The 16,838-nt window shown below is 41.9% G+C and overlaps 1 protein-coding gene across 1 annotated transcript; it reads right to left on the bottom strand.

The window, feature by feature from the left end:
- Positions 1-11,088: 11,088 nt before the first annotated feature.
- Positions 11,089-15,707, bottom strand: LOC143368031 (uncharacterized). Its single transcript, XM_076810374.1, has 4 exons — positions 15,560-15,707; positions 14,388-14,501; positions 12,132-12,299; positions 11,089-11,596 (listed from the first exon to the last, which is right to left on the bottom strand). Exons 1-3 carry the CDS (start codon positions 15,618-15,620, stop codon positions 12,178-12,180), a joined length of 297 nt encoding a protein of 98 aa, XP_076666489.1. The 5' UTR covers positions 15,621-15,707; the 3' UTR covers positions 11,089-11,596; positions 12,132-12,177.
- Between the last annotated feature and the right edge of the window lie 1,131 nt (positions 15,708-16,838).

Raw genomic sequence — 16,838 nt, 5'->3', positions numbered from 1 at the left:
GTGGAAAATTTGGTAGCGCTCTACTCGAGGTTAGCTTCCATCGTACAATCAGTCTCATTGCTACTTAGTGCGGTACCAAATTCGACTTCTGCGGGGAAGAATGTGGCAATCCCAGGCAACGGGCAATGATGGCCAGTATTGTTATTATAAAACGGCATGTCCAAAATGTGCAATTTCGTTTCTTCAGATTCCACGACATCATTCGCTGTATTGCCGAAAGACCTCGCCTTAATCGTTGCTAACCACGGAAAACAAGCCTTTTTGTCTTTTAAATGTCGTTGATGTTATATTTTGTGTGCACAACGAAGGAGATGAATACTAATTTTGTAGCTTTTTTGTACATTTATAAATACTAATTTTGTAGTTTTTTTTACGTAAAAACAGATATACTATGAAGGCAAAGGATTAGAATCAAATTTAATGTAAATATATTTAATTTATACATGTAATCTTCAGTTCTAGCAACGAAAACGTGTGCGGGAAATGATGGTCGCCGTTCTGTGCGCATCGTGTTCTTGTTTCTCTGGTTAATGCCTTTCTTGTATACAACTATCTTCGTGGATACACTGTGTGTTGATTTAAGAATTGTATAAGAGATTGTATTTGTGTTTAAAGAATGATATTAATTTCAACCCTAAAGAAGTAATTCTAAGAATTTATATCTTAAAAATGATTAAATATCTACACCTACTATTCTACATGTATTATAAGTGTTAGAATTACTTCTTAAGGGTTGAAAATTAATACCACACTATAAACACAAATATGGTTTATTATATAGTCAACTTAGTGTGTATCCACGGATCAGTATAATTTGGTAAAAGATAAATGTACGCAAGAAAAGGAATCAACCAGACAAGCAAGAACACGATGTTCACATTTCGTTGACTGACAGTTTCAACCCTCTTCGTCCTAGCCAGGACCCTTCGCCCCCTTTTCTAGAATAGAAGAAACACAGCCCCTTAAGGGGTTACGCCACCCTGAGGCGCTCGAAACAGCACTAAACTAGACGAATTTTTTTTACTGATACTATGAGGCTGAAAATTATTTATTTTCTTCTTATGGATAGAGTATGTATTAGTGCATATATTGTATAAATACTGTACAAAAATATTTAAAAATGACCGAGTTATTTGTTCTCCCGCGAAGCCCGCCCGCCGTTACACGCGTGACTAACCTAACAAATTATAACGAACATGTTCGTCTGAAATCAAAAACCCGATGATTTTCGTGTTCCTTAGTAAAATACCTACGATGCAGCATAGGGATCTGAGAAAACAAAATTTATTGCACAAATGAGAGCAAAGTGAAAGAATTATACGTTTATCACATGAAAAAACGAATTTAAACCATTAATTATATACGAATGGGGTATAGGATGGAAAAACTGATATGCTACATCGTAGATAATACCATTAAGAATATGCGTGCCAAGTTTGAACTCAATCGGACAAATAGTTTTGGAGATATTTGATAGGTCATCTTTGAAAATGTAGTCTCGAGAAAAACGCAAAAGAAGCTACCTGCCGCGGAATATCGACATCCGCGCCTCGTTGAAAGCCTATAACTCGGCTATTTTGAGGAATTTTTACGTCTACAATGACTTTAATTATTCTTAAAACTTCACGTAATAAGAGAATGCAAAGAAAAGAAAAATCGTGTTTTCAAAACTTTCAGGGTGGCGTAACCCCTTGAGCCTAAAACCTAACAGAGACAATCGTTGAACATCAACAATTAGGAACCTGTCTGCTACCATTCTGCAAAAGCACGTCAAAATCGAAGTCAGACAATTCGGGTCCTTCCCTCGTCAGTCACACTTCACTACTGGTTCCAATTCCCATTTCTTCCTATTCCAGTCCGGATACAATTCGACATAGACCCGGCAATGCTAAAGCACACTAAACACGTCGTGCCTCTCATAATTAGTCCAACAAACGTTCTACTAAACGAACGGTCAGTCCACTTCTTCCGGGCACTACGGTCCATTCAATGGAGTGACGGTATCGCGAGCGACGTTCCACCACTTGACGGCGTCGCGGCCCGATATTTTTCGTTCCACCTAGAAAGCCGGCTGTCGATCGTTAATTACGTGCTGAACGTATCGCGTGCAAAAACGCGGCCGACGTGTCGGTGATTGACGTTCCAGCGCGCGTCGCGACGACTCGGCAGGCGCTCGAATGATATATCGCGATCGATTAACCCTTTCACAAGCGATCCACGTTCTCCTCTACGAATCCATACCGGCTGTATCTATACATCGCGCTAGTAATTGCGAGTGTGTAAGAAACGATCGAAGAAAAAGGCGCAGCAGTGTTCCGTCGCGTTTTTTCCTAGTTAACGTTTGTCGATCAACGTCAGTTGTCGTCCGAGCGGATACCTCTCGCCAATATGAGAAACCCTGAAGACACGGCGGCGGCTCTTACCGGCTACCAACGCGAACAGAAATCTGACCGGATCATCAATTATTTTTATCTCAACGAGACACGCTTCCGTCGGCGGTTTCGCCCTCCCTCGCTTCCTCCCCCGCTTCCCTCAAACCGTTTTCTATTTCTCCGCCGACGACGATGCTCCTCCTCTGACTTTTTCTTCGACACCCGAGGCGTCGGTGGTGAGACGCCCGCGAAAAATGGTCGCGCGCTCAGGTACTTCATTAATATTTCATTTCGTTGCTTATCGTTACCGCGGAGCCGCACCGCACCGCGGAGGCGAGCCCCAGGGCATCGTTACTCCCTCCAAGCGAGCATACAAGGCGGGCGAAAAGGTGGAGAGCGAGAAAGGGCGAGGGCCGTGGAAAAGAAGGGAAGACAAATATAGCGCGCCCGTGCAGCCAAGAGGATCTGCAACCGAGCCATAGTGCACTTTATTACATCGAAAGACGGAGAGGAGCCGGCGGAGAAACAAGGGCAAACTCTCTTCTGCCCTCGTAATCGGAATCCTTGTTACAATCCACCGCGAAACGACGGACTCGACCCACATCCGTCTCTGCGCGCAAACAGCGTCTTTGCGAACCCAGCCGAACCCCCTCGAAACACACTGATGGCAACCCCACGGGCTTTTCCATTTATCCCCGTTGCGGCAAGTTCGCGGGTAGCCATTGATAGCTATTCTTGTACACAGGCCATTCGTATGGATAACTTTCACTATTTAGTAGGAACTCGGAATCTATTAATGACACGGTGCCCGGGTGATCGTTCGCGTTATAAGGGTGGGTCTTCGTTCAGATGGAGGCAGGCTTAACTTCGCAAATTCTAATGAATATTCATCAGAGGACTCGCTAATTTATTCATTTACTTATTTACTTAAGGGGACTAGGCAGTCGAAAAATTGGGTTTTTTATTGCATTTTCCGAAAGTACTATCTTTTCTTAATAAAATGCCGCTTGGTTTATAGTAAAATTCGCAAAATTGTAGATTGGACAGCTGAAAACGTCAAGCGGCAACATATAGCGTCACCTTCGCCCAGAAACTTTAAGGGGACTAGGCAGTTGAAAAATTATTTTTTTTTATTGCATTTTCCGAAAGTACTATCTTCTCTTAATAAAATGCCGCTTGGTTTATAGTGAAATTTGCAAAATTGTAGATTTGGCAGCTAAAAACGTCAAGCGGCAACCTATGCACCTAATTCGAGACTTTCATAAAAAAATCCGGTGACTTCTTAACTTTTTTATGAAAATCTCGAATTTTTACAGACCATATCAGAGGTTTGCGCCGAAACGACACATGTTCTACACATCCTGTAATTTTTTCCAAGTCGATTTGAACCTCAATTCGCTCGCAATCAGGAAAAAACGAAGAGAAAACAATATTCGAGAAAAACGCATTTAAAGTTTCTGGGCAAAGGCGACGCTATAGGTTGCCGCTTGACGTTTTTAGCTGTCAAATCTACAATTTTGCAAATATTACTATAAACCTTGCGGCATTTTATTGAGAAAAGATAGTACTTTCGGAAAATGCAATAATAATACAAAAAAAATAATTCAATACACGGGCAGTAGCCCATTATTCTATAATTGGTAAAACACCACGTCATCACAGAAGATCAAAAGTAGGTCTATTGTCACAAAGAATTCGCCTTCTGAATAGAATGTTTAAACTGGTTTACAGAGCCAGAGAAATGATCAAGGCAGTGGCTAATATTTTTAGCCAAAAACAACACACCCTAGTTATAGGGCCATTGGACTTAACCCGGCGTTGGTAAGCTGGGGTCTCACAGACCCCAAAGATTTTAAATTGAGTATAACTTTCTAACAACGCGTGGCAGTGTTATTTAGTTTGTTCGTTATATAAGGTAGGAAGAGTATATTTACGCTGAAAATTAAAGACGTTTAATTGGTTAAGTATTTTTGGGTAATAAAAATTTAATTAAAGACGTGGATTTCTCATAAAACACTAAATTATTTGCGGGGTCTTTGGGACCCCACCTTACTGCTCTCGTTACATTTGCCCACCTTACCAACGCTGCGTTAAGGTTGCTCCTGAACAAGTCGCTATGGAAAACAGGCACACATCGCAGAGAGCGCGGACATATATTAAAGTTGATTAATCGAAGCAGTGTTGGACTGTCTATGCAATTGTTAATGGCTTTAAACAGGAAAATAGCATTCGCGACCGTTCTTCTAATCTGCAACGAATTCATGTTCAACATATGCATAACGGTGCCATAATTGTTATGGTCAAATCTGTAATAATAACTCTGCTAATAATGGTCCCTAGCAAGCATCGACGCTGCTCAACGCACCCCAAAACTTCGGTGATCCAACGAGAACCAGCAGTGTCTTGAAACAGCCAACTGAGAACTTCTTCTATTAGACGCCTCATCGCCGCAGACTCGAAATTCGACTCCGAGTTGCCGAGTGCTCAGGAAAAATCTCGCCAATTTGCGCACCCCTCCTCGCTCCGAAACAGACGTCGAGGGTGGCAAGGTGTTCTCCAGCGTCCACCGAGAAGGATAAAGGGTGCAGTTGTGGAGCGAAGGAAGGGCTGAATGCGCGATACGTCAGGAGGGCCGGCGAGTGGAAGATGGAGGGCAGATGCGCCGGGGGGAAGGGAAGAGCGTGGAGAGAAGAGGAGCACGGTCCGCCGTGAAGTCGCCGGAGGCCTCACGGAGCGTATTGTCTCGCTGGATGTCCTCGGGGCACCGTGGATCCCTCCTCCGTGCCCTCGCCCTTCGCCATCACCGCGCAGAGAGCTCGAGGGCGGCGAACGGGTGGAGGGCTGGCGGGGGTGCAGAGGACGCACGAAGCTCGCCGCTATCTCCTCTCGTTTCCGTGCCCGCAGCAGAACGACCGTTGCTCCGCAGCACTTGGTGGTGGGGTACACCTCCGCGTCTGCCCCCGGGGGCAACTTCTACACAACGACGGGCACCGGGGGAGAGCGGGGAAGGGGGCCTCCTTCTTCTTCTACGCTGCATGATTCCGCGCCTCCGCCCCCGGGGCTAACCGAAACGGCTCTTACGTGTGTATATGTAAGTACACGTACTGGCATCTGCCTGCAGCGCCCCGGGCAACGTGTGCCTCTTCTTCATCATCTTCTTCTGCGTCCCCTTCGCCGTTCTCTTCTTCTTCTTCTTCTTCTCGTCCACTTCCTCGTAATTCTCCTCTCTCTGGGTTGCAGTTTAGCGCTCCTCCTTCGTTTCTCGGTAATCTCCAACCCTTTCGCAGTTTCTTGCTCTTTCTCTTCATCTTGGTAAGCCCGTCCTCGTTGCGTCCTGCCTTTATGGGCCTCTTTCCGTCCGCGGAGGGAAAACGCTGTCGACGGGGAGGTACTCGCGATTTACATTAACGATTGCGGATAATTGCGCGGCTCTTTATGAACGTGAACGACTCATTACATTCTTTTTACTTGGCTTACTGGTAATCAGGGAGCGTTTATTTTATTACTTTTAGGATGACTCCGATGCCGAGTTCGCAGCGACGGCGCCTGCTCAAGTCTCCATGCTTAGTGTCACATAAGTTCGTTTGTACCTCCGCGGGTGAAGTATATCTCTTCTCCCTGATCACCTTCTTCTGGCTTTTTTGAATCATAACTTCCCATCCTCTGTCTTCCTCTTCTTCATATTCCTGTTCTCTCTGTAGAGGCGTATTTCTTACTCTTGAAGGGGAAAAGTTAGCGATGACTTCCCCTGTACGATCTATACATAGGCTGATTATGGGAGAGATGCCGCACTTTCGGTATTTCAGGGGTGTTGGTAATAAAATCGGCACGGCACTGTTGATTTTATTTCTTTTAGGCTGTTAGTTTGGATCGGGTTAGTAAGCGAGAACGTGTTTCCCTTATTACTTTTAAAGATTTTGCCGTTTTTCGAGGTAAGCCTACCGCACTTTGCTGCAATAGTTACACGTCGAGTTCATTTTGGCTATCACAGTAGTTACAAATTCATAGTTTTTACGAATGTCTTTGCTTTTAGTTTTTCAAGGGTAACGAATATCAGAATTTGTATTCTCTTCAATGCAAGCAGTAGCACAAAATGTTCAAATAATAATATGCATTCTTAGAAAAAGTTTCCACTGCAAAATTTAGACATGGCTTTAGGAGTTACAACACTTAGGATTCGAAAAGTAGCAGCTATCTTTGAGATTAAAAACAAAAAATGATAACAGAAAATTAAAAAGTTTTAAGTGAAAAGTGAATATAAAAGTATCCGTAGCAAGGTCAGTTTTTATATAATTCTTTAGATTGTTAAATTGAAAAGATCCTCTCAAAGTTTCATGTGAATCGGCTGAAAATTGTATGCGTTAGGCTGCTCACCGATTGCGAAAGCATCATTTCCAGGACCGGTCACAGCGACGTCATTTTGTTCGAAGGAAGCAAACAAAATTTTTGTTGCGCACTTCAATAGTTGTATACTAAATGCTTAGTCATAGATTTTTAAGTTTCATCACCATTTTCTCAAAAAAAATTTTTTAAAGATAGCTGCTATTTTTCGAATCCAAAGTGGCGTAACCCCTTAAATCCCATAATTACCGTACATTCTGGCTTTTAGACAACAGCTAAATTCAAACTCTTTGCACTGTTTTATCCCACTCGGTATTCAATAGCCAAGGGCCATTTATTTCGTTATTTTCGGCCGATTCCGTTGCGGCGTCGGTAGAGCTCTGCGTGTCTCTATATTTAGTGTCACATGTTTCGCGTGTATCGCCGCGGGCAAGGTATCTCTTCTTCCTCGCATCTTTATTTCCTCCTTGGTCACGCTTAGCCGGAGATTCGCTCTAGCCGAGCCGCGCGACTTTTTCGCTTGTTATTCATTTTACACAACTGTTCGCGAACGTTAATCCGCAACGACGAGTGCGTCACTGCCTTCCCGTTTCTTATCTCGCGCTCAGATGGCGGACGATGGGAGCCCCGCGGCTGGTTCTCTTTTCCTCGTGCTCGCGATTCCGCTAGTGACCCCCGAGGGCTAACTAACACCGCTCTGGGTCTCGTATGCGTGAATTCGTGCACTATCGAACCTCCTGCCTGCATCGCCCTGAGCGCTCGGTACCCTCTCCACCCATTCCTCGCTCCTTCCTGCTTCGCATCATCCTCCTGCGCGTCCTTCGTCTAGTTTTCCAGTTACTCCTAGTTACGTGCAACGCGAATATCATCTGTTACCGTCAGTTGACAGAGCGGAGCGTTGAATAATAAAATTAGCTTGCGCTTCGCGTTCATTTCCTTTCAACGTTGCGCACATGTCCACTATCAACTGCTGTTGCTTCCTCTGTTCACGAATTTCTTTATCTATCAGTCTCAAAACAGGCCATTGCTGTTGAGTACAACAGTGACTCACCCGCTGCCTGGCTCTGATAACAATCTCAGACTACTCTGCAATTCCTGCTATCTGTCGTGCGAAGGAGAAAAAGAATTGACTCCGGACACTCGGGTAATGTTTTCGTCAGGGCTTCACCTTCCTATATTTGCAGCTGGAAGCTCAACGCACTGCTCATAGTGTTCATAGTCCTCAGTTCCTGTCGTAGGGGAGACCGGGGCTAAAAGTTGCGGGGGTAAGTTGTTCCGACGGCTCTATCTTGAAAATAAAAAGAGCGTTGTACTTTAAATTATTTTTTCCGTGTGAGTTGATCGCGCCACTCTGTCGCCCATGTTAATAGCGTCCGCGACAACGATTCGTGTGGTTGTAAGCAAGAACCTATTAGTCGCGCATCAGATAAGTAAATATTTTTCTATCATTATTTTTTGGTCTATTTCAATTATTTAACGTCGATATTATAGATTTATTCGTTCTTATGGATCAGATGACATTTAAGAACATGGTGCAATAGCGTTTATCGTTTGAATATGTTAGAATATAATGTTTATTTATTCAAGAAAATAAAAGTTACACAGTCGAACGTCAGTATAATAATAATAATAAGAAGTGTATAAAACTTAAACTAAAAGTAATAGAAAGAATACTGTCTTTAGCGCGATGCAAGTTATCCGTTCAGAGGGTTTTCTCGGACTGAGAAGCGCAGGGGTCGAGAAGACCGTTTTCCCCTCTTTTGGGTCTCCTGTAGCGAAAGAAAGGAAACTCATAAATTACCGGGTCCTTAAAGTCCCTGACACTCTAACTCTAGGAACAGTCTATCGTTGTACACATTCCAACAGAATATATGTATAAGCAGAATAGTCCTTCAAATTGCTACATGTGTCGGTAGGGGCTAGTTGTTACCGTGACTTGGGGCACGTTCTTACCGTAACAACTTGCCCCACCGTAAATGTATAAGGTGAATGTCCCAATTTCTGCTCATTTAAGAGGCAACTCGTCATAAAGAAGGTATAAAAAAATTGTTTGCGATCAAAATTTGCAGAGTAATTGATTAATTCTTTAATAATAAATCAACAATTTATTTAAGAAAGATATTTCAAAGATGTTTAACTATTAGTAATTTGTAATTAAATATGTAATGCTCTAAATGTCCTTATTTCTGCTCATGAAAAATAGCGATATATGTATCGCCCCAAGTTCGTACAGCGCTCGCGTAAATGTTTAAATAATTTATAATTATTTTGTTGCAACTGTAGCGTGCGTAGCAGCGAATTTTCGAGCGGAGTAGAAGGCGACCAGGTAAGGTCATAAAGTTCAAGTGAAGGTTTCGTGACTGTTGGATTTGCCTGGCGACGAAACCTCCCTTGTTCTCAGGGCCGGGGTTTTTTCCAAAAGTTGTGCACGTGGTACGCGTTGCCTGCGATTCTGAAAGGAACGCGACCGTTGGGCATTCGGCTAGAAGGACTCGAGTAGAGCGGTTGTTTTTCGTCCGCTCGATATCTTCTTTAAAGTAGTTTTTTTTTTGGTCTTAAAATAAACCATATTATTTGTTGAGTTTATTAAGTAGTGTACCTTATTACCACCCTCACGTCCATCACCTCATAACTAATCCAAGAATTATAATTTATAGGTTGAATTTGTTATTCCTGACATTGATTTACAATGAAACGTTTTTTTTTAAATTTGATGTACTGTTTATTAGTAATATATACACAGTAATATATACCTACATATTATAATATAAACAGGTATATGTATGTATATTTTTCTAATTAAATGAACTTAAATAACCATTGAAATTTACTTAACGAGATACTTGATTCTGTTTCTCGTTAACGAGCTTGACAATATTGGGTGCGACATTCGAAACTGCTGCTCTAATACAATTATTTAATCATTCGTCAGCGAGTCGATTGCTACGATCACTTTTTAAAATTTTCATTTTCAAGAATTGTTGCTGACACGCATACGTACTGCCAAATAAGCTCATTGTTTGCCTGGAGTGGGTAGCTAGCGATGGAAAACTAAACAAACAAATTTTAATATTTTTTCATCACCCTTTAATATAAATGCTAAAGCTAAAAGAATTCCCGAAGAATTTCAAATGGAAATAATCGATTTACAAAACGACACAGAATTAGGGAATAAATTTCAGAATGCTAGTCTTATTGAGTTGCATAAGCGTTACTTTCCGGCTAATAAATTTCCATTACTAGCAACCCACTCCAGGCAAATAATCAGCTTATTTGGCAGTACGCACGCGTGTCAGCAACTATTCTCGAGAATGAAAATTTAAAAAAATGTTCATCGTAATCGACTCGATGACGAACGATTAAACAATTGTATTAGAAACCACTTAAAAGGACATTAAATAATGTACCAAATAAACAGTTTTCAATGTTTTTTATCATAATTAAGTTAACAGAAAGGAAAAAAAATAAACGTAAAAAAATATAAAATTATACAACATTAGAAAGGGATAATTTTATCCTATTTTTTGGCGCAACATTCATTCCGATATCTTTTACTGTTCAAAAGATATATGCAAATGTTCAGGTGGGCCGCAGATCAGCGGCTGGCGGGCCAAATGCGGCCCGCGGGCCGCGGATTGCTCATCACTGCTTCAGAGGAGATATTCCCAACACACGGTTATCGTTTACAGTAAAGAAATCGAAACTTGGGAGAGAAAGCTTGATATTCTATCGTCGATCGAAGTATCAACATTAAAATGTCCTCGTGTCACCGGTGACTCCCTAGTGTCGTTCCAGGGGTAATATCTATTTTAAAAATTGAGCATGCAGAAACAAATACAACAGACGCAGAAATACGCTACTCATTAATTATTTGAAAAATATTTCCAGCAGAAAGATTTCTTGCACCCGGAGCACCGTAAAACCGCTATTTTAATGCAAAGCTCGAAATGTCAAGGGTGCTACGTCACTATCTGCTTTATCAGAGAAAACAGGTTCGATATCACGATAAGGTATCTGCCAGTCGCGAGGCAGAGGCCAACGATTTCCATTCTTCAATGAACCACGACCGATAAATCTTTGCCGAGTATTCTTATCGGATGAAAAGGTTGAACAGTAAACGTCAAATTACCTATTTAACACACATATTTTATTATACAATAAATACTTGCTCTCCTCGTCACCCGTCTGACGTTTAACACTACGCACTCTTACGCGCACACGTTAAGGTAAATCTACTAGAAGCCACGCGAGAATCGTTCGTCGTAAACAGCGTTCGCGTTTGCACCACGCGGGGGAGAGCTGCTATAAAATGGACAATTTTATTTAGCGTCCATTTCTGATAATATCATGGCAGGTATTTAAAACACAAGTGCACTGATAGGAAGTATATTTATTGGCCTTCACTAACAATACATTGCAAACTCATTATAATAATAACAGAAAATAACAAAATCTTTGATTTTCAAATAAGTCGAAAATGTCCCTTTCACGGCCAGGTAGTCTTAAATAGGACATTCGACGTGATGAAAGGGACACGTTAATGGAAATAAACAAAACGAGAACAAAAATGAGATCAACTGTTAGAATATAATTAATGGCACGTACAACAGAAAGTTGAATACACCCTTTATTCCGCACGGCTCATTGGCCCATTTCTCGCAAATTTTACATTGGTAACCAATGGTATTTACTGGTAGCAAAGTTTTCTTTACAAACGCAGCGCTTTTTTTAGAATTACTCGTTAATAGTCTCGCGCGTTTTCGCAAGCCCATGCTCGAGTCAGAATTGAAATCTCACTGCTACTGGAAGGGAAACGGACGTCCCGTTTCAGACTTGTTACGTTGTCCCATTTAAGACTATAAGTGAGCATATTATAAGATAACCTGGAAACAAAGAAAATAAATATAAATCTTTACCTGTTATAGCGGCTCTTTTAATGATATAAGACTTGCACACTTAGTATATAACTCACGAACCGCCCTAGAAAACTAAAGAAACTTCTCTTTTTAATTCAGAAAGAACGTCAACTGCGGATTACTGATCGTTTGCGAGTGAGACCGCGGCGAAGTTTACGTCAAATAACTAGGTAGTAAGCAGCGTTGCCTTAAACAGGAATGTAACTTGCATGTGTAATCCGTTTAGAATTTTGGCAATTTTATTTGTCCCGTTTAAAACTTGTCGCTTCTATGGCACCTCTCCCCTAAATGCTGGCGAGTCTCAGATTTGCAACGGGCCCTGGTGCTACGGCGATTTATTGTCTGTCGATTACTGGCGAGGTACTTGTGTGCCTCTAGAACCAATTAAGTCGCTTTTCTACCGTGGTACGAACAAACTTAGCGTGACTCGGTCGGCCATTATTATTACACGCAACATTCACGAACGAACAGGCCAGAGACGATGTCGTAATAAATCGCTTACATCAACATTAGCGATTCACAGGCTGGACAGCTTTCTTTTCCTTCCCTTAGACTAACGTACAACAAACTTGGTCAGGGCAATCGACGACCGGATGCTGTAGGATTGGATTGCAAGCGTTCATGCATTCGCCACCCCAGTGGCGGCAGTGCGTCCTGTGCTCCTCCTTCACTGTGAGCAGAAATCATTTCTCTTGAGATAGTCGAAGATTTGGCAGTGTCAAGTAGGGGAGACCGGGGCTAGTTGATACGTTTCTTCAGTTTTCAATGTTTTTCATTTTTTAATTAATTACTCGATAACAAATATGCTAAAATATACTTTGGTCCTTCCTCTTTAATGGGCTGTATAACTCGGCCATATTTTTATATTTTTGTTCAGTATTTATACAATATATGGACTAATACATGCTCTGCACACAAGAAGTAGAGAAATAATTTTCAAGCTCATAGTAGCTGCAAAAACAATTCGTCCAAATAGTTTAGTGCTGTTTCGAGCGCCTGAGGGTGGCGTAACCCCTAAACCGACTAGTCAGCCACTAGTCGGTACATCTCTAGTAGCAAAATTATAAAACTTGTTAGAAAAAAGAGAGAGAGAGAGAAATGTATTCACAAAAAGTGGGCCGATAAATCGCCGACTAGTCGCTAGACTACAAAAGTGGCCGGATAGTCGGCTTAACTAACTAGTCGGCCACTAGTAGTAGAGGGTACATCTCTAAAAAAAATATAAATTTGGACGAAGGTAAAGTGTATCAATTTACCCCACTGCGGGGCTAGTTGATACGTTATTCTGTTTTCAATTTTTTTTCATTTTCTATTTGAATTAATTACTTAATAACAAATATGCCAAAATATACTTTGATTCTTCCTCTTTAATATATAGCAAGCGGAAACTTGAGAAAATACATACAAAACGAATGAAAAAATGTTACTTTGACGATCAATTTGGATGTATCGAAAGTATTTACTTTTTCTCTATACAAACGAAAAGAGTTTAATAAACGCTTGTTAACGTCAATGTACACACACGTACGCTGAATCGTAGGAAAGAATTGGAGAACAATCTTCACATATCTGACTCAAATGGAGCTACATATATACGGTGTCGAGATAATTCGAACGTATCAACTTGCCCCGGTCTCCCGTAATTTGTATATTTCCTGATTTATCGGCACTTGACTGTTCTGTTCTCAAACGCAGTGTTAGCATTGTCTTCGTCAACTTTGCGCGCAAGTAAAGTAGTTGATCCCTAGCACAAAACTATTTTTTGTTGGCGCCATAGTGTTTTTCCAGGGGTTGAAGTGACTCCTTTAAAAAATACAGAAGTCTCTTATCTGTGAAATATCTCGAGAGCGGTGAGAGATATCGAAAAGAAGTTTAAACAAAAGGTGCATCATTTTGTATATCTACAAATTAAGGATTGACGGTGGGTGTAACTAGAAAAGTATCGATTTCTCGAGAATTATTTTCACGCAGTTTTGTAGACATAAAAAAAGGTGCGACTTTTGTTGAAATTATTTCCAATATCTCTCACCGTTCTCGAGATATTCCACGAAGAAGAAAACTCTGAATTTCCGGGTTGCTTCCCCTGTAAGCAGGCTTTCCTAAAAAATAGTGGTCACGTATAAGTACATCAAGTTGCAAAGTTGATTCCCGAAGCTTTCCCAATTCATCGAGCAACGAAATCATCTACCACGAACGATAGAACGAATCGGAGAACTGCTTGGACAATAGCATCGGAAAGTTGGAGGAATCGATCGGACGTAGCAGCCTAGCGGCATGCTTCGTGAAAGTATCGCCAGCGCCGCATGAATTAGCTGGCCAGCCGTTCGAAATTCACCACGCGCAAAAGTGAATCTCGAGAGTATTCGATTTGGCACAGTAGAAATGATGGTGTTGCGTGCGTGCCGTACTGGCGAGCGTGAAATTGCTATATCCAGCTGTAACGGTTACGTTACTGCTTGATAATTACCGTCGTTCCCTGTGTGTTTTGCATCGTGACACGAATGAACGAAAGCTCGGCCGTTTCACCGGAACCTCGCGCGTATCCATAACGAACGTTTGCAATAATTGATAAAAATATTGAAATTACACCACGCGCGAATTGGACGCCGCGGTATTTCAACTGCGCGATAACGAACGTATTCTCGGCTATCAGTAGTAGTCGCTGAAACGCGAGATCCTTCGACTTCCATTAGTTCAATGACGTATGGACGAGTTCGGAGTAAACGTAAAGAGCTGCTGAAATGTCGAGTGAACTCACCTACGCTGCAGCACGTGTTGCAAGGATATGAGCATTCTCCATCGACGAACACTTGCTCGCACTTATCAGGATTCAGGCAGTTCTCCGGTGGACAGATCTCTGCAGTCACGTATTCTGGAAACAGGTTTTTTAATTTAGTTAATGTATCAACGTCTAAGTGATCTTTTGGAAAGTCTCGGATCCCCACAGAATCCTAAGGTGGCCTTAGGTGGAACGAGAATGGTTTGGGAACGTTAATGGCGGGGGACCGTGATATGTAGCTAAAGTAAAGCTAGACGCGTGTACTTTTAATCTTTTCAGAGAATCACCATGTTGTCTTGAATTTACAGTGGTGACTTCTTACCTATATTATTAATGCAAAATGCATTGTGCGTACAAGTCAATTCTCCATGACTGCAGGAAGAATTCGCGAGACACAGAGTCACTCGGTGGAGTGCAGAGAAGCGAATGGAAAAGAGGGGTTCGGCACACTGGGGCGCAAATATTTCAATTTGCCGCGACGGTCTTGTGACACGGTAAAGAAAAGTCGTTGATCTCGGAGCCATCAAAGAGGAATGCGCAGCTGTTTCAGGCTTGGAATGCGGGCCCGTCGAGAAATCCATAATCGAAGCTAAATACCGAACACCGAAGATCGGTGGAAATATTAAAGGGCAACTCGTGGAGGGAAGTTTCGATAAAATAGACTGCACCCTTCTCTAATTGCGCGCGGCCCGCGATTTCAACGAATCTACGTCTCGCCAAACTCACCCAATCCTCCAAATTCTGACATTTCTAATTTTTATTTGTGAAATCCAATATGCCTCCTAGAAGTGGGTTGCTTCCACGAAACGTCTGTTAATAATGGAAACACGTGCTTTTTAAACAGCTAGCTTACGTCGTAGCCTAGTCTCTGATCATAACTTTCAGCGTCAGGCTCCACGAATCTCACTTTTGAGAGTTTAGCCTCGCGATTATTGTATCTTTCCATAAAAAGAACTGTTATTGAACAAATATTCCCCTTCTAGCACCCCAAATATTTCTACATTTACAGCTAACTTTTCGACTAGTCCTGCTACAACGTACTATTTTAAAAAAAATTGAGCTCCATTAACAACTAGAAGGAGAAGAGACGACGAAATAACACTCGCAGCGTTCTTCAGAATGATCTTGGACCTCTTATTACTGTTACTTACCAGCCGAGTGCAGAAGGGTGGCCACGAGGGCGACAAGAACAACAGGTAGGTAGAGCTTCATGTTGTCGTTGATGTCTGAGGAACGCGTGTCTCTTTGACAGTCGACGATTCAATGGTCTCACTTTCCCGGCTCTGGCATTATATAAACGTAAGCGACCAGCGTTACGCGACACTCACACATGCTCGGCTACGCGCGCGCACATGCTCACGACCGTGTTTCGTCGCCATGCATTTCATTATCTCGGGGACCCAATGTATGTACATACAGTCAGGGTTGGACCTGAGTTAAGCCGGGATTAAGGGGTCTTCCTAGTGAGACGGCTGAAAACAACTTAATTTACAATTTAAGAATTAAGAAAGGAATTCAAAATGAAACAAGTACTGCACCAATCTTCTTGAATTTTGTTTCTCAGATAACTGCAATTGCGGATATCAAGGCTGGCATTCGAAAGGATATGACATATGAATTTATTCTCCGTATAAACTGTTAGTTTTAGTTTTAAGTGGTTTCAAGTGGTTAGGGTAACAACAGCTGACAGCTGCACCTCGCCTTTTGCACTCTTTTACTGTTAAATGTGTTATATAATTTCTAACTATTGTTTTCTTTCTCTTTCTCTTTCATGTTTCCTCTTGTAGTGTCTACTCCCGATGTTCATATTCCGCTATAATTTTTTTTATAATTTTAAAAGGCGATAGAATAAAGTTACAAACGTGCAAAGTGATACGTGCAATACTTGTTTCATATTTTAATTCCAGAAAAACTAAGTTTTTTTCAGCCGTCACGGTAGGAACAACCCTTAAGTCGACAAACGCTAACGATCGCTTTAGCACTGGACATTTAATTACTTTGAGGTGAAATTGCGCGTAGAATGAGAGTCAGTACTAAGTGGTCCAAAGTAGGTTTGGTCTGGGTTGACAAACGCTCATGACCATGTCATCCTTGTGCATTTCATTGCCTCGGGGTTTAATGCAAGCGCATAGTCAGTTCAATGCCTTTGAACGACTCCATCGATCGGTCGGTGATTTCCGGAATAAGGTGCGCCTCCGTACTTCCCCTCCCGAGTAAACAATCAATGAGTGTGATGCCACGCGATGACGACTGCACTTAAATAGTTAACTTAAGATACTACCTCCGCGTCGACGTAGTTTCCCGACTTTCGAATATTCATGTCCGTTTCCTCTAAAATTGTTGGAATGTGTACAACGATAGACTGTTCCTAGAGTTAGAGTGTCAGGGACTTTAAGGACCCGGTAATTTATGAGTTTCCTTTCTTTCGCT

This window comes from Andrena cerasifolii, chromosome 1 (genome assembly GCF_050908995.1).
Source record: "Andrena cerasifolii isolate SP2316 chromosome 1, iyAndCera1_principal, whole genome shotgun sequence".
NCBI classification, from domain to species: domain Eukaryota; kingdom Metazoa; phylum Arthropoda; class Insecta; order Hymenoptera; family Andrenidae; genus Andrena; species Andrena cerasifolii.
Note: the sequence above shows the minus strand (reverse complement) of the source record. Positions and strands in the feature narration are given on the sequence as shown.

Coding starts and splice junctions, on each gene's coding strand:
- LOC143368031 (XM_076810374.1), bottom strand. CDS start 15,620: ATGAAGCTCTACCTACCTGTTGTTCTTGTCGCCCTCGTGGCCACCCTT. Junction 14,502..15,559: donor CACCCTTCTGCACTCGGCTG/GTAAGTAACAGT, acceptor ACCTGTTTCCAG/AATACGTGACTGCAGAGATC. Junction 12,300..14,387: donor CAACACGTGCTGCAGCGTAG/GTGAGTTCACTC, acceptor TTCTGCTCACAG/TGAAGGAGGAGCACAGGACG.